We start from the raw sequence: 25,820 nt of genomic DNA, 5'->3' as shown, positions 1-25,820 counted from the left end.
CAGAGATGAACCCCCCAAGCCCACACTCACTGCCATTGTGTCGACACGGACTCATAGTGACCCCGTAGGACAGGGTAGAACTGCCCTTGTGGGTTTCCGAGGCTGTAACTCTTTGTGGGAGTAGAGAGCCCTGCCTTTCTCCTGAGGAGGAGCTGGTGGTTTTGACCTATTGACCTCGAGGTTCTCCGCCCAATGTGTGACCACTACACCATCAGGGCTCCTTGGAAATCCCATGGCACAATTCTGCTTGCTCTCCCTGCCCCACCGAGTCAGAGTGACTGGAAGGCGGCGGCTTTTGGTTTGGATACTTGAGTGCCAGTAAAGCCACGCCCAAACCACCTGCGGGTGACCCTCGGGATAGGGTCCAGCTGCTCGTCTGGGCCTGAGACTCAGTCTTAGGAGAGCAGCCGGCCTCAGCTTTCTCCGTGCTGCTGGCATGTGCGAACCGCCCACCTTGTGGCTGGCAGCCCAGGGTTTGCCCACAGTCCCACCAGAGCACCTTAACAGCAATATAAGATGGGGACATGTTGAGAATCACTGATTAGGCCAGCGAACTGCTCTAAGGCTTTCATTGATCATCTGTGAGTTTCCATCAGCCTGCCTATTCACAACAGACGAGGCACCGCAGTAGGTAAGCATGACGTCCATCAAGTTTCCAAACCAAGTCCCCGGCCTTTGGGTCAACCTGACTCACAGCGACTCCTCCGTGGGCCAAGCAGGACTGCCCCAAGGATGTCCAAGGACTTTGATCCATAGTCCATCAGTTTGAAGCCATCAGCCCTTCTGGGGGAGAAAGACGGGGCTTTCTGCCCCTCTAAAGTTAGTCTCGGGAACTCAACAGGGGCACTTCGAGCCCGTCCTCGAGGGCAGACATGAGTGGACTCGGTGCTGGTGAGTTTGGCCTGGTTTATTCTTTCGTGACAGTTACAAAGCCTGCAGTCAAGGGCAAACTACGCAGTCCAGCTGCACCTGGAAGACGGAGGTAGGGAACTGGGGGGACGTGCCTGGAGCAGGGGCGCTCTGCTCGCTCGACTTGAAGCGCCGATGCCACTCGATGGGGCAGGCACACACCATTGAGCTGGTGTTCTGTTTTGCCGCGAGTCTTCCTAACACCAACACAACGAGCCAAACGACACCTCCAAGAATACGTTCACGGGGGTTATTCATTCAGACGAGTGCCGATGACCAGGGGGAAAATCCACCAAACAACAGACCCTGTTGTCCCAGCAACTGTAGTCGATGCCAGTGAGCGTCCAGAAAGCCAATCCTCGCCATCTTCAAACACGATACTATAAATGGTTCCTGTCTCACAAGCCTCTTCCGCTTGTAGTATCCAGAACTTTCTCAATGACTGATTTCAAACAATAGCAGGGCCATTGGCATGCCACTGGCTAGCTCCTGGGCTTGTGTAAAGAGCACCCTTTATATAGCAAAACGGTTGTCAGCCACCAGAGTAACTTACACACTCGCCTCTGAAGGGGAGACGCTGCAAGGGGGGGCAGGTCCAGAATGATTTCCTGCTGGTCCTCAAAGCTGTGTGAAGCGCAAGAGGCCCAAGGGGAGACCACGGGTCCAGCATTCTGAAGCCCCAGCTGGTGGGCGGTTCGGCCCCCTCTCCCTTCCCTAGCAGCACCCTCTGGTTGCCAGCCAAGGCAAACCACTCCCTGCTGACCGTTGGCCGGTATAACATTCACCGGAGGACTTGCCAAGGTTGTGCCAAGGTTGTCTTGTTAGAACTTTCTTCAGCAGAGAAAGGCGGCCGGCTCACAAGGCAGGGCTGCCCTCTGGTGTCTGCTTTCAGTCCTCTCTGCCCTGTCGGGGAGAAAGGGAGAAAGGCAGCGATTTCCACGCCCCAAACCGCAGGACCGCCTCAGACACTCCCTGGGGCAGTTCTGTCCTGTCCCGCACCATGCTGTGAGCCAGCAGGGACTTGATGGCACTCAGTGTCTGTGGGAGGGAGTGTCCCCAGCGACCCCAGGCGACAGAATTGCTGATACGGTTTTCTTGGATGTCATCTTATCTTTATCATTCCTTTCCTTCTCTTACAATTAGCAGTGGTTGTTTCTGATCAGTCACAGCCTGGCGGTTTCCACAGGGACATCGATGGCCATTCTCACCTCCTCTCCGTGTGGCTCAGCCACACACTCACCGTGACCCCACAGCTGCCCACTCCATGGTTGCAGGGCTTCCTGCTGGGTGAGCTGAGCTGCCAGCCTTCAAGGCATGGCCGCTGGCCTCACAATGCGCTTGCCACCCCGCTCAGAGGCACTTGGCTGCCAGGATAGACACATTCGGACGAATGGCTCCTGGGGGCCATGCAGGGGAGGTTGGGGGGAAATGGGGAGCTGATAATGAGAAGAACGAGAAGAAAATGTCCTAAAACTGACTGTGGTGGTGCTTGTACAACTCTTCTTGATGTGGTTGAACTATTAAATTGTATATGTGAATTATATGTCAATAAAACTGTTACCCCCCACATACACACAAACCAAGCCACCAGCGGGTACCTGCGTCTTGTTCCACAGCACACCTTGGCCAGGTGACGTGTGTAGAGCACTGTTTGTGACGAGTGTTTGGTGAACGAGGTTTCTGACCATCCCCCTTGGAGCGGACACATCCACAAACCAAACGCCACACCAAAGCTGGATGGTGACGACCGATCGCATAGCTGCCCGCGTCCAGGGTGAACGTTTGAGGACAGCAAGAGAGATGTGCTGGGAAGGCTGCCAACATTCAGAGCGATCTTCTCCGCGGGTCTCCAAGAAGCCACCCTGGCTTTCCAGCAAAGGAGGACAGCTCCCACCAGTGACGCACAGGGGACCTCCCGACTGTCACCCAGGGCCCATCAATCACCCAGGGTAGAGCCAGTGAACGGGAAAGCGTGCCATTTTATTGAGAGATGCAAACCACCGTTAACAGTTGAGACATAAAGTCCAGTCACAGAAATTCATCGTCACAAGGACAGCCTATCACAGAGCGCAGATGCTCTGGAATTCCGTAAATTTACCGGCACACAGAACCTTCCGGCTGGGAGTTTACTGCCAGGGCTTGGCCTCACACTGGGCTGCTCCCGAATCTGGGTGTGCATAACAGACCAAAGTTTTAATTATTTCAGCTTGACCCTCCTATTCAGTGACTTCACAACACAGGGGGAAGCTCAAATACATCAAAAGCACTCACTTAGCTGAGACCAGAAGCAAAGCCTGGCCCCTCCCAGAGATGGGGCATTTGAACTCGAAGTGCTCAGGGCACAGTTCACAGCCTGCTGTTGTTATGTGCTGGGAGGGGTGTGACTCACAGCAACCCGCTAGGGTACAGCAGAACTGCCCCTTGGGGTCTCCAGGGCTGCCATCTTCACAGAAATGGATCGCTTCCTCTCCCTGCCTCTCGCTCAGAGCCGGGGTGGTGGTGGTGGTGGTGGTGGGGTCCACACTGTTGGCATTTGGGGTGGCGGCCCTGTGCTTAATCCACCACGCCACTCTCATCAGGGGCGAGAGCCAGCAGCTAGAGGCCAGAACACCTCGGCAATTGGAACACAGACTCATTACTGGGCACTCTGAAAATGTTCAGATTCCGGACAAGTAGGCAATTCATCCTCAAATGTTTGTTTCGTCTCGCCCTGCCATTATTTAAAACTACATAAGCTGACTGGTTTTAGCCAAACCAAAGGGTTACCCACAATCACGGTAGAACACAGCCGGGCAATTTCATAGCTGCCAAAGGATGTGATGGGCAGAGATTCCAAACTGAACTAGGAATCCCGGTGTGGCCTTGCCTGTGGTGTCCCGGTGGGAACAGTTTGTCCTGCTCCCTAAGTTTCCACTTGGTATAAGAGCGCACCAATGGCGTCGTGGTCATGGGAAATTCCCACCGATGGCGTTGTGTGGGAAATTCATTGGTGTGAAAAAGGGTATTGAAATTCATCTTTTACATCGGATATCATAAAAACAATGGACATCTCGCGGGTGTGGGCAATTCAACGGAGACTCGTCCAGCCTCGACTCTCCGCTGAGGCAGTGACTGTAAAAGCAGCCCCCTCGTCAGACCTGCTGCCCCTCGTCCGGTCCGACTCCTGGAGGCCCCTGGGTGCAGGCACAACTGCTCCGCAGGGTTTCTTAGCTGTCATTTCTACGGGAGTGGGTGGCCAGGCCTGTCTTCCACAGTGCCCCTGGGTTTAAACTGCCAACCTTCTGGTTAGCAGCCAAGCGTAAACCTAGGGACACCAGTTGGTCTGTAACCCAAACCAAGCCAAGCCTGTTACCAGCAGGTCGATTCCGACTCCCAGGAGCCTCTAGGACAGAGGAGGGCTGCCACGCAGAGTGTCAGAGACTGTCCATCTCCCAGACGCTCTGCAGATGAGCTGACAGGCTCATCTCCAGAGGACCAGGTGCTGGGTTTGAACCGCGAATCTTGTCGTTCGCAGCCCCATGCTTAGCCCAGTGACCCTCCACAGTGCCTTACGGCCACCCCGTCTTGCTGCTGAAATCGCGATTATCCTCAACCCACGACCCCTTCCCTCACAGAGGCCGAAACCATGGCCAAGCTCCGTGGAAAATCCAGTCAGAAAAAAGGCAAACAATTCTAAGCGCTACTTTCAACTTTGGGGAGCGCGAGGCCGCCTGTCCCCCGAGCTTAATTCAAAGCCGAGGCGGAGCATTGAGAACATGCTCTGGGGACGGGCACTACCCCTCTCGGTCACTTGTCAGTCACGCCAGGCCGTCCCCCTTGGAGTCTTCACCTCCGCTGGACTTCACAGGGGCCGTCCCGCCCGGGCATGGTGGGTCTCTCTCCTCCAGCTCCGGCTCCTGCTTCACCGCTACCTCTGGGTGGGGGTGGGGAGATGGGACAGGGTGAGCACACTCCCAGGTGTCACCTCTTGGTGAGGAGACTGGGTTTGCACCCTCCCAGGCATGTGTGTGTGGGGGTGGTGGGTGGGTGGGGGAAGCTGGTTTAGCACACGCCCAGGAGCTGCTTGCTGGGGGGAACTGAGTTAGGACACTCACGGGGTGAGCACACTCACAGCGGCTGTCTCTGTGGGAGGGGTCGGTACTGGTTAGCACACTGATGAAGTCCCTCCCTGAGACAGACCCAGATAACCAAGCCTGACCCATGCGGGGGCGCCCCCCCCTCCGGGCGACAGGGCAGAGCTGCTGCCCAGAGCTTCTTGGTGGCCATCTTTCTGGGCTAGCCTGCTCCCAGCAGGCCAAGAAACGGGCACCGCACAGAAACCAAGCCCAAACCCAAACCCAAACCAAGCTCACAGGACGGAGGAGCGGCTCCCTGGGGCCCCGAGGCTGCGCATCTTCACAGCCAGGCCGACAGCCAGGCCTTTCCTCCCCCAGAGACTCCAGGGCGCTGATGCCTGACCCACAGGTTAGTAGACAGGCTCTCCCAGGGCCGGGCCACGAGCAGCAAGCACTGGGCAGCCACCTTCCTGCCCTCGACAGGTGAGGGCGCCTGTTCGGACAGGAGCCCCGTGACAAGGCGGTTAAGCAGTGGGCCGCTGGGCAGGAGGCAAGTCCTGGAAATCGCTGGCCATGGGTTGGGGGGGGCAGGGGGTCAGGCCGCAGACAGCCGCTCCCTGTTGGCCTGTGTGGCTGGTTCTCTCACCAGCAGTTCCTGAAGCTCAGGGTGGGGCTGGCCTAGGCAGTGAGGATGACACTGGCCACTCCGGATGCCCCTCAAGCTGCCAGCCTGACCAAAGGGAGGCGGGTCCCGGAGAGCGGGCTGGGGCACGCCCCTCTCCTAGGTACCCCCTGGGCGGCGCACACGGGTTGGGCTCAAATGCTAACCCCCAGGTCTGCAGCAGAAGGGCCTGGAGAGGGGCTTCCAGGCAGCCTCTATGGGGCAGCTGCGTTCTTGTCGCCCGCGGGGGCTGAGCAGGTCAGGTGGGCTCTCTGTGTCTGCCTTGGGTGTGACCATTCATCCGAGGATACCTATGAGCCACTCTGGTGGAAAGTGACGCCTGCTCCCTGCAGTGAGTCAAGCCCACCCGCTGCTCCCCAGGAGGGAGATGAGGCTGTCTGCTGACCCCTAGCAGTCCCCAGCCTCGGAAATCCTCCCTTCCCATGGCCGGTCCGAGCCAACAATGCCTGTGCGCTGGCCCCTCTCCACCAGCTGATCGGAGAGTTTGCAGAGCGGAGGCAGTGTGTGTGTGTGTGTGTGTGTTGTCCTGGGGACCCAGAAGCCCAGCCCAGTCCCGCTGCTGCCCTGAGAGCTGGGTCACTCACTGTCCCCACCTCAGTCCCCTCACCAGGATGGACGGGCTGCATGGACCCTGCCCACCGAGAGAGGGAGGGAGAGGCCGGGCTGCCTGCGGAGCCTGGAGCCTCTCAGTGAGGACCCAGGGACACCGATGCCAAAGGGAGAGAAGCACAGTCCCCAGGGATCCACAGGCTGGGAGAGAGCAAGGCAGAGAGGCAGAGAGAGAGAGAGAGGTACCATCTTGCTTTCCTGCCGCTTTCTGGCCGGCTGGCTTCCTCTTTTTCTCTCTTCTTCCTTCTCCGGACGAGGAGGCCGGCTTATCCTTCCCCGACTCGCACTGCTCCGAGTGTCTGCGTGTGTCATTCTGCCAGGACAACACACGGAGAGAGGTGTCACCCCAAGGGAGCGCCCAGGACGAGCCCGGGAAGCACACAGCTCACCCACCCTGAGAGCCCACAGACCAGCGTGCCCCTCAGGCTCTGTAGAACACACCACGGTACTTTCTAGAACATCTGCTCATCGCACCAAGAAAGCCCAGAACCATTCTCAGAGCCCTTGGAGGTGCCAACAGTTAAACTGCTGCTCACCACCCACGGGCTGGAGGTTCATACCCACTCAGAGGTGCCTCGGAAGAAAGGCCTGGTGACTCCCTTTCAAAAGACCCGCCACCTGCAAGCCCTGTGAGTGCACAGTCTGTTCTCGGCCCATGTGGGGGCTCCATGTGGTGGCTAAGACACTGGACTGAGGAGCCCCGGGGGGCGCAGGAGTCAATGGCTGGTGGTTCAAACCCAGTGGGTGACTCCCTGGGGCAAGGTCTGGGCACCTGCTCCCGTCAGGAGGAGAGTTGAGAACCCGACCAAGGGCAGGTCTGCTATGGGGCGTTCAGGGGCTTGGCCTGAGTTAGAATTGACCCGATGGCAACCAGCAACTCCCCACCAGTCCCCACCCAACCCTGGCCCTTGGTTAGCACGGGTCTGCTTTGTCCCCTTGGTCAGTTCGCGGAGGCCTTTGTGTCTGGCCGACTTCACGTCTCCCGGGTCCACGTGGTGGCTGGGGTCATGCCCTTTGATGGCTGAGCCAGGGCCCTCATCACTCCTGACACCTCGCTGCACATAGCCAGTCAGGGCATGTGACTTGTCCCGTGTTGCGGCCGTGGTGAGCAAGGCCGCCGCGGTCATTCATGCCCACGTTTCTCTGGGGACCCACGTGCTGAGCAGGGCGTTGGGTCACACGGCAGCTCTACACTCTGCCTTCTGGGGAAGGACCAGGAGTGGTTGCCCATGGCCTGCACCCGTGGCTGTGCCACCAGCAGCGTGTGATGGTTCCAACTGGCCCACATCCTTGCCAACACTTGCCAGGGTGTGTTTTTGATCAGAGCCACCCAGTGGCTAATGACGAATGATCCTGAGCATCGTTCCCCGTGTTTATCGCTCATTTGTACATCTTTGGAGTAATGTCAATTCAAGTCTTGTTGCCCATTAAGAAAAAAAAGTTTAAGAAATATTTCATTGTACTTAGGAGAACAATTATAAATCCTAACTCTTCAATCAACAAATCACACATAATTTGTTTCAGATGCACGCCACACACACACACACACACACACACGCACGCACGCACGCACGCACGCACGCACGCACGTAGTAGCCTGGGTCCCTTTACTCCTCTGGTTTCACGGTCCTTCTCTGTCTGCTCCTCCCAGCGTGGGGCAAACGCTGCCCTTCGGATCTTGGTAGAGTGGACCGTAGAAGCCGGTAGCACAGGGACTTCCATGTCAGGCTGCACCTGCAGGGTCAGTGGCTCCTGACTACTAGGCGCCCCATAGGACAAAGACGAGGCTGTCTGCTCCCTAATGAGCTTTAGTCTCGGAGCCCCACAGGGGCAGTTCTACCCTGTCCTGTAGGGCCCTGTGAGTTGTAACTGACTTGATGGCTGCTGAGGTGTTTCCCCTGGTTTGTGTTTTTAATAGTCGTTTGTTCTACAATCCCCTCTATTATTTGTCTGAAAGGTGGCCTCTGAGTGTCTTCAGTCTCAGGGCCAGACTCGGGACCCTCTAGTTTCTTTCAGACTAGCTCTAGAGTCAGATCTTGTTGTTGTTCTACATGCATAAATAAATAAGCTCTAACCAGGACTTTCTCTTCTGGTTTTGGTCAGAGTGGCCTGTAGTGGGAGCCGGCCGGGCACCATCTAGTTCTCTGGTCTCAGGGTAGAGGAGGCTGTGGTCCATGTGGGACACTGGTCTGGGCTGATTGTATTCTTGGGCTTTCTTCATTCTCCATGGTTGCCCGTTAGGTGTCTGCTCACACACTTTTGAGATCCTCGTACTACTCAGTGTTGGAGGAAGGCTTGTTAACAGCCTGTGATGTGCACATGACACAACCTTGCCTGCATGGCCTTGGTTGCAGGTCGAACATCAAAAGGGAACTGCCAGAAATCGGAGCTGGATTCAGAAGAGAATGGGAGTGATGTCAGAGGCATCTTGGCTCAAAGCAGAGAAAGGTGTTTACTTGTGTCTCATTGACTCTGCAAGGCATTGGAGTACACGGACCTAACAAACCAGGGAGGCGAGTCCCAGCGCGCAGCTTGGTGCCCGTGTGGGAACTGGACCTGCATCAAGAGCAGCTGTGGGACTAGAACCAGGGGACGCTGCATGGGTTAAATCAGGAAAGGTGTACCCTGTCACTTATCCTTGTTCAGACTCCGTGCGGAGAAGCCGGCTTATAGGAAGAAGAATGCCGCGTCAGGAGTTATTAACAACCACGCGAAGCCCTTGCTGATGAGATCAGGGACTGCAATATCTGGGATGGAGCACACCTCAGTGTAAAGAAGACAAACGTCCTCAGCACAATGACGGATATGAGGAATCCAAGAAAGATCTCAGGGTGCAGGAAGCTGAGTAGAAGTCCAACCCAAGAGCATGAGACCCCTGTTATCAAAACCAAGCGTGGGTTTCCACACGGAGCAGCACAGTATTCCGCCGCCTGCACCCACCCCTGTGGACCCAGCCATCTGTTGATAAGCAGTTAAGTTACTTCATCTGTTTGTTTCTGTGAACCGCGCCGCAACGTGCACACGTATGTCTATGTCGCAGCTCCCAGTTCTCTCGGATCCATGCCCAGCAGGGGGACAGCTCTCGCGTAGGGCAGTTCGATGTTGAGATTTTGAAGGAGGCGCACACTGTTTTCCACAGCGGGAGCACCGTTTCCTCACGTCGGACTGAGCCCCTGGTCCGGAGACTGATCTGCCCAGCTGTGGTAGTTCTAAGAGGCCCACAGCTTCTCTGTACTCTTCCCTTCCCTGTCTGCCCCAGTGGGGACTAGACTTAGGGATTCGTTTCTAATACAAAGATGAACCGTGTGTCGCTTTCAAGACTGGGTCCCGGAGGGTCCGATGGCTTCCTCCTTACGCCCTCTCAGATCACCGCTCCAGGGGACGTTGGCACCCTACTGGGTGGACCCTTGAGCCCATGAAGTGGCCCCCACGACAAGGGATGGAGGCCTTGGGTGGGAGCCGCCATCTCGGAAGTGGCTCCTCCAGCCCCAGTCAAGCCTTCAGGTGACTGCAGCCCCTCAGTCACTAAGACAGCACTTAAAAAAGCGAAATTAGAGTCGACCTATTTCTTAGCACAGCACTCAAAGCAGTATGTTAGGAACCTCTGGGAACGGTTGTCTCAGTCTGCTTCATCAGCACACGTGAAGGCTGCCCTGGGGGCAGAGGTTCTCTGTGCGGGGCTTGGGGAGGTCTGAGAACGCACAGAAGAACTCTCCAGACTCCACGGGTGGGGCTGTGCTGCCTCGGCGAGGGGAGACCGCCCGTCCACAACCTTCTTCGAGAGTCTTGCGGTCTCACCTCAAAGCAAAGAAGCCCTCCCCGAACTGTGGCCGTGGCTTCTGGATGTCCTGCCAAGGTTCCGAAGGAGGGTCTGGGTCGCCGGGCGTGACCCTGAGCTGAGACGGAGGGTCTCTCTAGAAAGGCTCGGATGACTCCAGTCGGCTCAGGCAACTGGCCGCCACTGTGGGTCGAGCCTTGACTGGTGGAGACGCCACGCACCACAGGACCAGATCGCCAGGATCCGTGAGATTCTCACCAGCGGCCGGTTTTCAGAAGTGGATCGCCAGGCTGCTCTCCCCACCCCAGCTCAGTCGCGAAGCTCTGCTGTGAGGCCGCCAGCATCACCGGCGCACAGACCGGCAGGGGCGGGGTCTGAGGGGCGCTGCTGGGAGCTGAACCCGCTAGAACGCTGCCACTGCCCCTGGGAAGGCACCAGCCATGGGGAACAGCCTTTGCCACCCTGGGGCGTGTGTACAGTCGGGATGAACTTGGAATCACGGTGTTTCTTGAGATGCGTGTTTAGCAGTTCCTTTAGCCAGCTGTGTGTACGGCAGGAAAGGAGGGCAGATGGGTTCTCGCCAGTGTGGATACACAGAGGACTGTCAGGCGACGTGGCAGAGGTGGGGGCTGGGAGAACACAGTTTATCTATTTAAAGGATTTTCTAGTACCAGACATTACCAATTGTGTAACACATTTCCCCCTTCCTTTCCCTTTCCCAGGCGAGTATGCTCAGCCAAGTTTTCCAAAGACTTTCCTATTTCCTCGACAAACCAAAAAACAAACATCAGACTCACTGCTGGGTCAATACCAACTCCTAAGGACCCTGCAGGACTGGGCAGAACTGCCCCTATGGGTTTCTGAGACCGGTACCCTTTATGGGGGTAGAAAGCTTCCTCTTTCCCCGGCAGAGCACCTGACGTTACTCCACATTCTCTTCTGAACCCAGCTCACATTTCTGGTAGTTCCCTGTTGATGTACGACCTGCAACCAAGGTTTTGAACTGACCTTGTGGTTCTCAGCACAACGCCAATGCCACACCATGCTACACCCAGAGCGCCTGGTCCGTCCCAGGCCACACGTGGGATCACGGGGAGCCTGGTTCTCCTTCTTTGTCACCAGGGACTGAACATGCACCACGACACAGGATGCTTCCCTGGCAGCCCCCTGGACCCCAGACTTTTCCAGAGGGAGCCCTGGTGGCCCTGCGGGCTAGGCACCAAGCAGCTCGTGGAGAGGCCGGCAGTTGTCTGCTTCTGCAACTGTCAGCGTCCCCAGAAACCCTGTCTCGGGTCGCTGTGAGTTGGATCCACTCGGTGGCAGTGGGTTTATGGACCTAAAACAAACCCCGAGGACCCCACAGGGCTTTTGTTTATGTGGGGACATCTGCTAATCCATCTATTTTAAAATCATGACAAACCAACTACAAGCTAACATGAAGAGCATATTTCTGTTTCCAAAAAAATTGATTTTCGAAACAAAGCAGTTGAGTGAGAAGCAGCGTTTGAGATCTTGGCACAGCCCAGCTGAAAAGATAAGGCTGCTAGTGAGAGCTTGGCTTGTGGCACGTGGGCTGAAGTTACTTATACTGGGGCACTGTTGGCTGCTGATCTGAAAGTCGGGTTTAATCGGTGGCCTGCTTCTTCCTTTGCTCCGGCTGGTGGGGGCGGCTGGTGGCTGACTCAAGGCCAACCCAAGTGTGCAGTCGAGGCTCTGAAGGGCTCCCAAGGCGGATCACCAAGTCTTCCTGCCGCAGGGCTACTGGGTGGGTTGAGGCCCGTCGGAGGGCTCACCCAGAGAATCCTGCTCAACCCTGGTTGTTTTGTTTTTGGTTTTTGTTCTGTCTAGCTGATTCGGACACGACACCAGGATAGACCCCGGGGACCTTGGTGGGGGGGGGCTTGGGGCCCCACCCAGACCTGCTCCTCAGAGCCGTGGCTCATAGCTTGTGCTCCAGCTTCTCAGAGGGGGCTGCTGTGATATGCCCATCCAGCCCAACCCACTGACAGCTGACCCCAAATTGTGAGACTCCATGTGTGCAGAGGAGACAGCGCCCCCCACCCCAACGGCTTTCGATGGCTCATGTTTCTGGAAACAGATCCCCCAGCCCCTCTGGCCCCTTGCACCGTGCAGCCCGGCGTGTTGATGATCTGTCCCAGGCAGGAGCCGTTAAACAAAGATTCTCACAGCGACGGAGAACCCCCCCACTTCATCCCCACCCCATCACGTCCTGCTGCACCCCCAAGTCGCCGGAGCCCAGTACCTGCTTGCGGGTGTAACTGCGACGTCTGAACCTCTTCTCCTTCCTGTGGGTCTCCTGGTGCTGGAGGAAGGCGTAGCGTTCGTGGAAGACAGCAGGGCAGAGGCGGCACAGCATCGCTGTCGCTTTGTACGTGTGCAGGTTGAGCAGGTGCACACCTGTGGGGGCCGCAGAGTACCTCGCACTTAAGAAGGCAGAATTCTGCTTAGGCGCAGCCCCCCCACAACCTTGACACTACTGATGTCTGGGGCCCGGTCCTTCTCTGTGGTGGGGAGCCCCTCTGGGCACTGTAAGACGCTAGGCTGCACCTCTGGGATATGCCCACTAGATGGCAGCAGCCTCTCTGAGTTGGGATACCCTGACCTGGTGCCAACATTACCAAGTGCCCACCAGGGGGCAAGCTGGTTTCAGGCTGAACCAATAAAGAAAAATCATTTCCATACCCCTTTGGCTATGGAGTCAAATTTTCCCATACAGCAGGCCACGGTAGACCGAAGACGCTTCCACACAAAGTGCGTGGCGAGCCTTACCGTCCTGCTGACGGAGCTTTAGAGTAAGCTTACAGTGGTTTTACGTGGCCGAGACAGCTTCTGTATTCTGAGCGAAGAGCGAGTGGCCAAAAGGAAACAAGTGTCCAAGATTCCCTAGCACCAGAAGGCGATGTCCAGCCTGGGACACATGAAGTGGTGAGAGGAGCAGGCCTGAGTATCGTGCCTGGGGTCAGCTCCATCTACCAAGTACCCGGGAGAGGTGGACACACACACACACACACACACACACACACACACACACACACACATGCTCAGCCACCAGAGACCTTGCCTCCTGTCCTCTAGACACGAAGGAACACGCCGCAGGGCCAACAAAGGGGACTACAGAGCGCCCATGTGGCTTTGCCACGTGTCCCAAATGCCTGGCCCTGCACCCCGCAGAGTCCCGGTGCAAGGCTGGTAGGACAGGTGATGCCGACACGGGGCAGGGTGACAGAGAAGTGCCCTGATCATCCTGATGTTCCCAAACCCTGAACCTTACACCCGGGGTTTTCTGGGCAAACTGGGGAGTTTGAGAATTTGCCGGCATCCAGCACACCTCCTGGGAAGTGAAGGAAAGCCGTGGCAGACGAGGCCCCGACTCCTCTCCTCACAGGTGGGAAGGAAGCCTGACCCCGGGGCGAAGTCGTGGCCAAGTGGCTCTCGGTGACAGTGCCGTCTTTCCCATCATGGAGGGCCCACCGAGTCAGGGGAAGCTTTTCACATCACCCGGGTGCCCCTTGCCCCGGGTAGAACCCCTGAAAGGAGATCTATGTCTTCCTTCTTCCTTCGACTTGATAGACATTGCTGGAGGGCAGTTATGGGCACAGAAGGATGGCTAAACCGACCCGGGCATTACGGGATGGTTCGCAGCATGCCTGCTCCCTAGATGCCAGCAGCAGCCGCCCTCCACGTTGTGACGACGTAAATGCCCCCAGATTTTGTTGGAGCCACTCTTTGGAGCACACAGGGAGTGTCTAGAAAAAGTGCCCACCGAGGGCTGGGAGGAGAGAGTGTCAGAACTTTCAACCTGGCTGCCTCGGGCCCACCCTGGTCATGTGCCTTGGGCAGTTTACTCAAGTGGCCCTGAACCGTTTCCTAACCTACAAAACCAGGCCCTGAAGATACAACTATTCTCTCCTCACCCAGAGTGGAAGAGAAGGAAGCAAACCAGATTCAGAGAAGAAACTAGCCTACAGGACAGCTGCTAGGAACCACGGCCTCGTCTATCCCGAACCCAGAACTAGATGGTGCCTGGCTCCCACCACCAATTGTTCTGACCAGGGCTAGAGTGCACAATCCTACTAGAATGGAGAAAAATGTGGAACCAAACTTCAAATTCCTACAAAATAATCCGACCAGCAAAAACCAGATCTCTCAGAGCAGTGGAAGCCTCCCCAAGACTGTTGCCTGGTGTGCTCTTCAAGCCTGGGTGTGAAACCAGCCCCCGAGGTCACCCCGAGGCTAGTAACAGATGGGCGGAAGGGGAAAAGGCTATCCCCTAGAAACACTGCACTCGGAGGACACAAACACCTACGGGAGACCAAATGATCGATTGCTTTACAAAGAATCTGAACAGTCAGAGGGCAGAGACACTAAGTCAGGGAAACGGAACAACCAGCGTGGAAAGCCTGAGCATGTTTGCACAGTATGAAGACTGTCGGGAGGCCTGGTGGTGCAGTGAAGTTACAAGTGGAGCTGCTCACCACAAGGTCAGCAGTTCGAAACCACCAGACGCTCCACATGAGAAAGATGAGGCTGTCTACTCCCGTAGAGAATTACAATCTTGGAAACTCACAGGGGCACCTCTACCCTGTCCTAGAGGTCCCTGAGAGTCGGCATGGACCCCATGGCAGCATTTGGATTTCTGGTTGGAATGTCCAGTGACACTGAACAACTGGTGGAGAAACGGTTGATGGGGAGCCTGGACTTCAGTGTCAACCGTTACTGAAAGCACAATAAAAGCACAATACGCCCCGTGTGATAAAGTAATATCCACAGAAAGGCCTCCTACGCTCAAAGGTCCACGGGAACTTATGGCTGGACACTGGCGCAGCACTGCCACCAGATGGTGCCAGAGGACCACGAGAAGAAAACCTCCCTGGTCCCGAAGCCCAGCTGCTGCCCAGGAAGCAAGGCCAGCGCCACCTGGTGGAGCCAAAGGAAGGCTCCGGGCGTGAACAGCCAAGTAAGGCCAAGTACCACCAAGAGAGTCGGCTGGAGAGCACTTGACTTGCAGTGCCTGGGTGGTCCCAACGGAAAGGGTGGAGCTTCGAGTCCAACCAGGGGCATCTTGGAAGAAAGGCCTGGCAGTCACCGTGGGTTGGAGATGACTCCGTGGCACCGGGCGTGTCCCTGGGTGGTACTAACGTGCCCGACATTGAACGCTGGAGGTGGGAAGTGTAGCCGCCTCATCCCTGGAAGCCCGCCGCTGAGACCCCATGGAGCCCAGGGGCACTCTGACACGCAGGGGACACCTGGCGCCAGCACAGGCTCGACGGCAACGAGCAGGCCACTCACGCAGGTCACTTTTCCTGGCGATGACGGCCGTGCAGTGGGGACAGTGGTGCTTGGGGACGTCCTTGCTGTGCCTCTGCTGGAGGTGGGTCTTCATGGTGCCACTCTGCGTGAAGCACACGTGGCAGATGGGGCACTCGTAGGGCTTCTCACCTGCAACACACAACATACGTGACCTCGGACAGGGCCGGGAGCTGGAGCAGCTGGTCCTTCATGGCCAGGGCACCTCCAGCCCTGTCCTGCTGCGTCTGAAGCCCACTTGGTAGAAGGCTCCAGGCCACAGGCGCCTCCGCAGTGCCCCCTACTTCCCCACCGTGTGTGACCTTACACCGTTTCCCAAAGGGGCAGCACCACTCCTGGAGGGCGCTGGACCAACCCAGGGGGGCTGTGAAGGCAGAGACCCACACTTGATTCTGGGTTTCTGGCTATAGTACTAATGTTTTTCATTATTGGGGGAAGGGGGGCTGCCAGCCAAATCTGTATGGGAACCTCTGTCCTGGAGGCTACAGGTCCCTTCAGGAGAAGGCTCTGGCTTGCATCGCAAGGATGCAGGCCCACAGCCATCGCGTTGACCCCACAGAGCAGGGTAGAACTGCCCCACAGGGCCCCCGTCTGTACCAGAAGCAGACAGGCGCATCCTTCTTCCAAGGAGCAGCCGGTGGGTTTGAACCAGTGACCTTCTGTTGCATTGTGGAGTGCTTAACGGCTGTGCCACAAAACTCCCTGTACAAACTTCTCAGCTCCCTGCCGTCGAGTCGATTCCGACTGACAGCGGTTCTGCAGGACAGAAAAGAACTGCCCTGTGGGTGCCCGAGGGTACATGTTGACAGACGCAGAGAGCCTCGTCTTTCTCCCTCAGAGCGGCTGGTGTGTTCGAACCGCCAACGCTGTGGCTAGCAGCCCTATGCACAACCCGCTACAGCCCCTGGACTCCTTTGCACAAGGGCCTGGGCCCCACAGAACCAGGTGAGCAACCCCGTGCTTCCCCAGGCCCCCTGGGCTGCTCCGCCGACCCACTGACCGGAGTGCGTCCTCATGTGGCGCTTCAGCTTGTGGGTGTCCCTGCTGGCATAGCTGCACTGTGAGCACTGGAAAGGGCGCTCCCCGGTGTGGGAGCGCATGTGGCGCTTCAGCTTGCTGGCCTGGGGAAGAGAGAAAGGCCTTAGGCGCCGGGCTGTCAGAGACCCAGCGCCACAAACACCGCTCGGAAGGGCTGACCACGATGCCTCTGATCAGAACCCACACCACAAGCCCTTTCTTCCCATCTTCTGTCCGAGTGGTGAGCTAAGAGTCCCACGGGTTTACGCTCCTTTGGGGCCTAGTGAGCAGCCGCTTCGAGAGGGGCCCTCCTCAGCCTCATTTCACAGAGGGAAACCGCAGTCCGTCCAGCGGCTCACGTCCTGGGTGGGTTTATTCTCAGTTCTAAGGCATCAGACAAGGAGCCCCAGTGGCACAGTGGTTATGCGTTGGGCTACTGACAACAAAGCCGGCAGTTCAAAACCACCAACGGCTCCGAGGGAGAGAGATGAGGCTGTCTGTTCTCGCAAAGATTTAGTCTTGGAAACCCGTAGGGGCAGGTCTACCCTGCCCTGTAGGATCACTACAAGTCAGTATTGACTCAGTAGAGGTGTTTGGGGTTTTTTTTGGAAGGCAGCAAACATCCAGTAGCTGTTTAAGTAGCCACCCCGGCACAGAGGGAGGCGCAGAGGCCAGCACATTTGCTTTTGCATAAGTAACGTGAGGGCATTCAGCTCCTTGCTCTTGAATGGATTCACCGAGCCGGGCCTTTCCTTACGCTGAGTTTGAACTGCCAACCTTGGGGTTAGCAGTGAAGTGGTCCACCTTTGCACAGCCAGGCTCCTTCACACCCACGGCCTTGGAGCTGATTTTGACTCAGGGAAGCCCCACAGGGCTCAGGAGGACTGATCCCGGGGTTTCCAAGGCTGTAGATCTTTCTGGGAGCTGAACGCCTCATCTTTCTGGCGAGGAGCAGCTGGTGGGTTTGAACCAGGTCTCTGAACTGTTCGCTTTAGGCTGGTTCTTGCTGGTTCGGTCATGGCCGAGGAGAGGAAATCTTGACAGATCTGAATTTAAAACTTTTTAATTGAAAACGATCATGGGAAGAGGAAATGGGAGGGGTCACAGCCCTGCAGCCCTGCTAGGAATGCGATCTCCGCCAGAGAGAAGGAGGGCAGAGGCGTGGTGCCACCAACTCTGGGCTCTGGGGCTGAAGCCGAGTCAGACACCACGGTGCCAGCTCAAAGACGGCCGCCGAGCCAGTCGCTCTCTGTGGGCAGCCAGTGCCCCAGTCTCCACACCAGGCTCCTGGGAGGGCTCCCCAGGCCTCCTCTTGCACCATCTCTCGCCCCAGGCCTTCAGCTCACTGCCATTTGCCCCGTGCTGGCTAGCACTCCGTGTCTCCCAGACTTGAGAGTCCAGGTCAGCTCCGCTCCCCCATCTCCAGCTCAAAGCCCTGGTTTGAGCCTCCGACCTCTCTGTTACCAGTGGGACATGCCAGCACTGTGCCGCCGGGCTCCTCGGTGGGGGGACGCCACGTGAAGCAGTCACTGTGTCGGGTCCACTGTCCCTACCCTGATCGGCTTCCCTGCCGTCACACATGGGTTGGAGAGCCACTGGCACTGAGGGCTGTCTCAGTCAGGTGCTGGGAGTCCAGGCTGGTTCACGTCGGCCCCACAGGTGTCACCTGCCCCACAGGATTTTCAGTGGCAGACACCTTGGAAGCAGGTGGCAGCTGGACTGGGAAGGCTGTGCTCTGTGCTGGCGGGATCCCAGCCTGGAGGCCATCCGAGGCTTCGGATTCGAAGGCAGCTTTGTGTTTTGAACCCCTCTTTTTCCGTTCTCCTGACCCAGGCACAACCTTTAACTCAGAGGAGAAATACGTTTGTTTTAAAAAAGCAACAGCCGAAAATGTTTTTTCTTGAAACGTGATTCTGACTCTGTGGGTGAAATTCTCCCATTTATGAAACTGGGTTGCATCATATCTACTTTTAAACTCGAGCCGTCCTCTTTAACTCTGTCCCACTGCAGGGCAGTAGCCATCCCTTTCCAACTGGGCTTCTTGCGACCCGGCGGTGCCCGCGGGGAAGAGCACGTTGGGGGCTCGGCCGACATTCCTGCTCCTTCCTTCTCCTCTGCTGCCAAAGCAATTCTGACTCACGGTGTGACCCCATGGGGCAGCTTGGAATTGCCCTCAAAGGACTTCCCAGGCTGTAGTTCGAATCTCCAGGCGTCTTCTCAGGAGAAAGCTGAGGCCCCTGTTCCCGTTACAATGTCCAGCTGTGGAACCCCACGGGCCAGGCTTCCCCTGTTCTGTCGAGTCAAACTCGGCTCGAAGGCTGTGAGTTCCGTTTACTGAGTTTCTTTCTTTCTTGTTCTTTACAGGAACAGACCACCACCACGCCGCCTCTGTGGAGCAGCTGGGGCATTCGAACCTCTGCCTTTCCAGTCAGTAGCCCAATCCATAACCCCTGTGCCACCAGGGCTCCTTGCTAACCCCAATGCCATCCAGTCAATGAAGCCGTCAGTGAAGTGACCCGGCCCGTGACAGGGCAGTCTCTTTGGCTCAGAGGCTGTGCTTGGGATGTCCAGCGAGATGCTTGGCATCTGAGCACGTGAACTGAGGTGGCGGGTGGCTGGGAAGGGGACTGGGTCAGCGCATCTAGTTCGAGGTGAAATTCAAACCAAGCTCACTGACGCGGGCCTCCCCACCAGGGTGGAGCCCAAGCCATTTGTACAGCACTGCCCAGCCCTGTGTGCAGCGCCTTCGCCGACTGCCCCTCAAGGAACAAGGGAAATCCGAGTGAGTCCCCATTGGGAACGTAGGAAATAGACTGCGTCTCACTCCCTGCCCTGGTTCTGTGTAAATAACGTCTTTCGTGGAAAACTATCGTATCACAGGCTCTGGGATTTACGAGTTCGAGTTCGTAGAACCTGGTGTCACGGCAGATTAAGTGCTGGGCAGCTAACTGAGAGGTTACAACCTCGGGACCTGTGTTCAACTCGCTGCCATTGAGTCTGCGACGCCGACCTGTAGCTGTCCCTGTTTATGGGAGTAGTAAGCCCGTCTTTCTCCCTGGGAGCGGCTGGTCGTTTGCAACGTCTGACCTTGTTGAACAGACTCACCTGTATCCACCAGGGCTCCTTTGGAAGCCCACAGGTGCGGCGCTACCCTGTCTCCAGGTCAAGATGAATCGGAAGTGACACTCGGCGGGGGTTGTGTGACTGGCTCGCCCGCGCCTGCCCACTGAGGCGGCGGGACAGGCTGGGGACGGGGAGGACTTACTTCCACGCTGGCATACTTGCACGTGGGACACTTGAAGGGCTTCTCGTGAGTATGTTTGTAGCGCCTGTGTCGCACGAGTTCTCCGCTGGTGACAAATGCCATGTCACAGTCCTCACACTTAAAAGGTCTGGTTCCTAGAAAGACCAGAGCAAGCAACGTAAAACACAGCGCAGTTTACTCTGTTAACACACGAGGAAGCCCACCATCCCTCCAACAAAGCAGACTCACTGCCCCTGGCTCCAGTCCAACTCACTGTAACCCTACAGGACAGGGCAGAGCTGCTTTTGTGAGTTTCCGAGACTGTAATCCTTCACGGGAGTAGAAAGCCTCTGCTTCCTCCCACGGAGCAGCTGGTGGTTTCCAACCGCCGACTTTGAGCTTAGCAACCCTCTGTGCAACCACGACGCCACAGGGGTCGTCCCACTATTTCCTGGGATCTTATCAGTGACACTCAGCCTGCCGAATCCACTGATGGCGTGCCTGCGCTGACCCACAGTGGCCTGCCGGGACAGAGTAGGACTGCCCCATGGCTGTCACCTTACAGGAACAGATGCCTCGTGTTCCTCCAGCCAGGCGGCTGGGTGGGGTTGAACCGCTGACCTTTCCATTAGCAGCCGAGTGCTTAACCACGGTTCCACTGGGGCTCTTCTTCATAAAGCCTCAAAATGCTTTAAAAATCAAGAAGAGGCTCGTTCAACGATGAGCATCAGGGACTGTGCAGCCCAGTGGCTGGTTATTTATCTAGGAAGTGGATGGCCAGGCCTTTTTCCTCGACGTGCTGCGGATCGTCACCGCCCACCCTGCACGAAGGCCGTCATGGTACTCAAGCCTCTGCAGGCCGGCTAAGGCGGAGACACACCGAAAGCTGCGTGCGCAATCGAGTCCGGTCCTGTAGGAGGAAGGGGGTCTGGGTTCCCCCGGGGTCCTTGGAAGGAGACCCACCCACAGGCCCGGCTTGTCACCTGTGTGGGTGTTGACGTGGTTTCGCAGCAGCGTGACAGTGCGGAAGGCTTTCACGCAGATGTGGCACCCATAGGGCTTCTCGCTGGTGTGAATTTTCATGTGACGCTTAAAGCTGGAGACTCGAGAGGAGGCGAAGGTGCAGGTGTCACAGCGGAAGGTTTGCTTAGCTCCTGCAAGGGTGGGGTGGGGGGGCACACACCGTGAGGATGAGTGAAAACAAGCAAGCAAGCAAACTCGTTTTGGGGGGAATTTGTTCAGATTCAATTCCGACCTCCTGAGAATCTCGCTGGTCTAATGTGGGAGCTCAGCGTGGCAGGAAGGTAAACGCCAGTGGCCATTGAGCTGATTCTGACCCAGTGGCCATTGAGCTGATTCTGACCCACAGGGCCTCTTCAGAACAGAGTGGCACGGCCCCGCAGGGTTTCCCAGTTGGCATCTCTCCCTTGGGGATGGCTGATGGGTTTGCACTGCCACTGGGTCCATGGCTGAGTGCTTCAGGGCTAGTCAACAATGTCCTATTTACAAGTGGACTAAACTCTTCAAAAGAAAGTCTTCCCGAGGGGTGATACGGATTGAGTTGTGACTCCCCCAACATAGACGTTGCAAATCCTGGACCATATAGTGCTTATCGGAGCCCTGGTGTGTCATGGTTAAGAGTTGAGCTCCTAACTGACCTCAAGGTCAGCGGTTCAAAACCACCAGCTGCTGCTCAGGAGAAAGATGGGCTTTCCACTCCTGTAAAGAAGCACAGGCTTGGAAACTGCCCTCCAGGGCTGCGCAGGGTCGGCAGCGACTGATGGCAGTGAGTCTGGCTTTTTGGTTCTCGACCCTTGGACATGTGTGCTAGAGATGAAGAAAGGGCGGAAAATGAGTGAGCCAAGTCAGTGCCCTGCCTAAGAAATCAGACAAGGACCAACAGCTCGGAACTCAATGGAACGGAAAGCAGAGCTCTGTCCAGGAGCCAACGAAGTAGACACCGAGTGCCCTTGCAGAGACTGTGAGAGATGGACATGTGGTTAAGGACTCAGCTACTAGTTGCAAAGTTGCTCATCAGCACCCACCCAGACGCTCCTCGACCGGAAGGCCTGGTGATCTGCTTCCAAAAGGTCACAGCCGAGAGAACGTCACGGATCAGTTCTCCTCTGCCCACCGTGAATCCACTGACCACCTCTGGGCAAGACTGATGGAGAAGGAGGAGACACACACGGACCATCCTGACAGACTGTATTCTTAACCTCATCTGCTCCCCCAAACTCCATTTGTCCAGGCGGGATAGGCAAAAGGCAAGAATTTACAGCACTTGGAAAACAATACCAGATGTCACAATTGCAACACAGGCTTGTAGATTTCCTAGACAAGATTTAAAAAGAAAGCCAAAGCCGAAAGTACTGAAAAATCCCACTACATAAAAAGTGAAAGTTTTAATTTTTTAAAAATCAGAGAACACCATAAAGAGGTAAAGGGGGAAGCCACACCAGGGTAAGAGATTTGCCACCAAAATAGGCTAAGAAAAGAACACACTGATTTTGCGATGAACTTTTACAAAGTGCTAAGAAAAGACCAACAGCCTGATTAAACAAAAACGGGCGAAAGACTTGAACAGGCGGCTCAGAGAAGAGAACACCGGGAGTCAGTTAACAACGGAAAGCTCAACTGCTTGGTGGTTTTCACTGTCTGAAGGGAAACATCTCTTGACCAGCTAGTTCCCCACAAGTCTGTCTTGGAAGGAGTCTGGCCGGAGTGCTCCTTAGAGGCAAGGATGGGGGGACTTGTCTAGAGTACTGGGGAGTCCCTGGAGAAGGGCATCGTGCTTGGTAAGGCAGAGCAGCAGTGAAAGAGACCAAGGTGCTCAACTAGATGGACGGACATAGCGGCTGCAGCGATGGGCTCAAACAGAAGAAGAACAGGAGGATGGTGCGGGACAGGTGCTGTTTCATTCCGCTGTACATCAAAGGGCGCCGTGAGTGGAACCACCTGAACGGAACCACAGCAATCACATCCTCCACTAAGCATCTCAGGAAATCAGGTGAAAAATGTTCCCAACCCCCTCAGAGGCTTCTGGGCAGAGAAACGGGGGGAAGATTCAAACCAAGAAAGTCCTATGGAGCTTTTATACGGTAACCGGAGCCGGCAATGAGTTTGGTTTGGGTTGAAGGACATCAAAGTCCTTCCTAACCTGACTGGACCTACTCTCCCCAAGCACCCCTCCCCGCCCCATCCACGAGGCTCCGGACACAGTCAGTCTCTCCAAAGCCCTCCAGAGATGCACACCCTGCCGTGACCTCGGCTCTTCAAGGCTGCCTTCTTGCCCCTCCTAGAATGGGGACTTCCCTATATTCTTAACCTCATCTGCGGCTCTCTGCTGTCCCCTGCAGGCGGACACTGCCTGGCCCGCCTGAAGCCCTCGGACTCGCTGCCAGCCTCACGCAGGGCTCCCCGAAACCAGGACCCAGCCCTGTGCTTCACAGGGTCTCCAGTGGCTGATTGGGGGCAAGTAGATCGCCGGGGCTTTCTCCTGTGGCACATTCTGGGTGAACTCGAATCTCTAACTTCAGTGAGCAAGGTCACACGTCCACTGCTTGGGCCACCCGAGGGAAAGTGCTGCTCTAAAAATCGTCGGAGCCTTTATGAAACATAAATATCAAACTGTGAGACGGTTGTTTCCTGACACACCCTCCACGGCTGAAGGTGCTGGCTCCCCCCTCTCTCCCCCCAGGAGCTCTGCACTCTTCCATCGGCACCCCGTCAAAGTGGAAGCGATGGCATCCTCGGGGGACCCCATTACGGTCCTCTGAAATACTGCTTGAGTTTGGGGAACAAGAAGAAGTCTGAAGGGGCAAGATCAGGGCTGTAGGTGGATGGAGTACGGTTTCTGAATGAAATTCCCATAGGACAACCCTTGCTACCGTCCAGGAATGAGCATGTTGTGATAAACTAAACATATATTTTTTAAAAATGTCTCACCACTAATTCCCTGGTCTTTTCCCTCAACAATGTAGCTTTCAATTTCCTTAAAACTTCTTCTGCAAAGTCCCTGTGATCATCCTGTGTCCTGTGGGGAAAATTTATCAAGACGACCCCTTTGGAATCCCCCAAATCGTCACTTTCTGAACTGCCCTCTCAGCCTTGGATCGAACTGGCCCAGCAGATCCTCAGAAGCCAGTTTTGACTGGATTTTTTGTGTGTAAGGCCCCCTAAAGAGACTTAAGACAAGTGTATTCCCGAGAGAACTTGTCCACAGCCACCCACTGGTCACAGAAATGTAGGCAAGCACTTCTTATTTGGACAAAATGCACGAAAGTGTTGACCCAGAAGCCTCACAGCGACTTTTTGACGCCTCATACGGTCCTCTCTCCAGTCCTCATTTCTTTCCTCACCCAGATCCGCCCACCCTTCCGTCCCCAGGGAGAGGGGAAACGAGAGAGTGGAAACCAGGGCTTGGTCTTCTATCGCATGTTCTGTGTTTTTCGGAAGCATCCTTATTACGCCTTTCCAAACACCAGTGCGCAAAATGCAAAACCCGCTGGGGCTTGATTCCCCATTCAGAGCAGTAGTTTGAAACGCCTCCCATTTCCCGAGCTACCCCTGTGGAGCTAACACTGAGCTCTGCAGGAGGGAAGACCGGGGGACCTGTTTCTGGAAAGATTACAGCCCAGGAAACCTTATGGGGTTGTTCTCCTCCGACAGTGGGGTCAATCTCACGGGCCCTAACAGCATAAACAACAGTGGAAGTCCATCACTTAAACTGCAATTACCCTCCTTGTCCTGTACCAAACTGTCCCCTGGACCCCAAATTCGCACGTACCCAGAACCTACCGCGGTGACAGCATTTGGAACTTCAGTCTTTTCGTTTAAAATCATGTTAACACGAGGATCGGAGTGGGGACATTAGGAGACACCCACAAAAGGTCATGTGATGATGGGGGCAGAGAGCAGAGGGATGCAGGCACAAAGCAAGGAACGGCAAGGGTTGCTGGCAGCCACCAGACGCTGGGATCCACGACGCGGAAGGATCTTTCCCCAGAGCCTCTTAAGAGAACAGGAGTGGCTCTGTCCACACCTTGAGTTTGAACGTGTGGTCTCTAAACCTTAAGTGAATACAACTCTATGCTTTTAAACCACCCAGAAGCTTACAAAGCTCTCCTTCCCATAAAGAAAAATTGTCGGCCAGTGTTGTGCAAACGTTTACACACGAAGAGAAGGCCTACCTGTGGTCTTCTGCTTTTTTGCTGAGCCGGCTTTTGTAGTCCTTGCGTTCCTGGATGAAGAGCTCTTTCCTGCCTCCTCCACCAGCATGTTGGCGATGGTCAGCATGATCTCTTCTTGTCCTTCCTCCTCGGGCCTCGTCTCCACCACAACGAGCTGCTCTTCGGATTGCTCAGGGATTCCCCCTTCGGGCAGCAGCTGGGCCTGCTCTTGACCTTTCTCGGGCTAATAAAACAAAAAAGGAGGCTTTGAACCAGGACGACGCTGTTCATGATCATCCGAGTCAACTTTGCCCCAAGCCCATGGAAATGAGAGCCAAGACGGGCGGAAGGAAGTCAGCTAGTGGCACCCCAAAGGCTAACCATTTAACATCCAGGATTTGTGCCGTGAAACATCAGACTTTAAAAAACAAAACAAAACCCCAAAACCCAGTGGACTTCATAAGAGTCTAAACAGGGTAGCTTTAGGTGTTTTTACCTTTAAGAGCCACCTACGGGCTTCAGGGAAGGTGTGTGTGTGTGGTTTTTTTTTTTAATCCCCCTTAACGTGTAATTTACACACGCAGGAGAACTCTGAATAGACAACAGCAAGCTTCAAAAAGAAAAAGAACGGTGTGCCTGTTTTCCCTTCCCTTCCGCCCCCTGGTTAAATAACCCCGCGCTACCGTCGCCAGTCCGGAGCTTCCGGCCAGGCTCCCAGTCAGCCAGCTGTCCTCCACGGCCACGGTCGCGCCCTCCTCCAGCACCTCGAAGCGCACCACCTCCATCTCCTGCAGCGAGTACACCTGGTCCTGGATGCTGATGGCCACGCACCGGGGCGTGCTCGCGGGGGCCGCCTGGCCCGGCGGAGCCTGCAGCCACAGCAGCGGGGGCAGCGTGCCCCCCGCCTGCGACAGCACCAGCTGCATCTCCTCCTGGGGCTGGACGGGCAGCCAGCTCACGCCCTGCACCTCCTGGGCCTCGTCGTCGTCGTCCAGGGGCACCGTCTGCGGCGTCGTCAGCGCGTGCT

The 25,820-nt window shown here is 56.1% G+C and overlaps 1 protein-coding gene across 1 annotated transcript in view; it reads right to left on the bottom strand.

The window, feature by feature from the left end:
• Nucleotides 1-4,706: 4,706 nt before the first annotated feature.
• Nucleotides 4,707-25,820, bottom strand: part of CTCFL (CCCTC-binding factor like) — a 23,231-nt gene continuing 2,117 nt past the window's right edge. Inside the window, exons 2-12 of the mRNA XM_013008444.1 lie at nt 25,477-25,818; nt 24,815-25,037; nt 20,606-20,776; nt 19,644-19,777; nt 16,362-16,482; nt 15,344-15,493; nt 12,297-12,451; nt 10,831-10,850; nt 10,469-10,634; nt 6,442-6,568; nt 4,707-4,822 (exon numbers count right to left, since the gene is read on the bottom strand). Of these exons, the coding sequence (XP_012863898.1) occupies nt 4,707-4,822; nt 6,442-6,568; nt 10,469-10,634; nt 10,831-10,850; nt 12,297-12,451; nt 15,344-15,493; nt 16,362-16,482; nt 19,644-19,777; nt 20,606-20,776; nt 24,815-25,037; nt 25,477-25,818 (1,725 nt within the window). The remainder of the gene's footprint in view (nt 4,823-6,441; nt 6,569-10,468; nt 10,635-10,830; nt 10,851-12,296; nt 12,452-15,343; nt 15,494-16,361; nt 16,483-19,643; nt 19,778-20,605; nt 20,777-24,814; nt 25,038-25,476; nt 25,819-25,820) is intronic.

This window comes from Echinops telfairi, unplaced genomic scaffold (genome assembly GCF_000313985.2).
Source record: "Echinops telfairi isolate 266 unplaced genomic scaffold, ASM31398v2 ScPeMD7_7413;HRSCAF=8451, whole genome shotgun sequence".
NCBI lineage: Eukaryota > Metazoa > Chordata > Mammalia > Afrosoricida > Tenrecidae > Echinops > Echinops telfairi.
The sequence above is the reverse complement of the archived record's forward strand: the minus strand, read 5'-3'. Positions and strand labels throughout refer to the sequence as shown.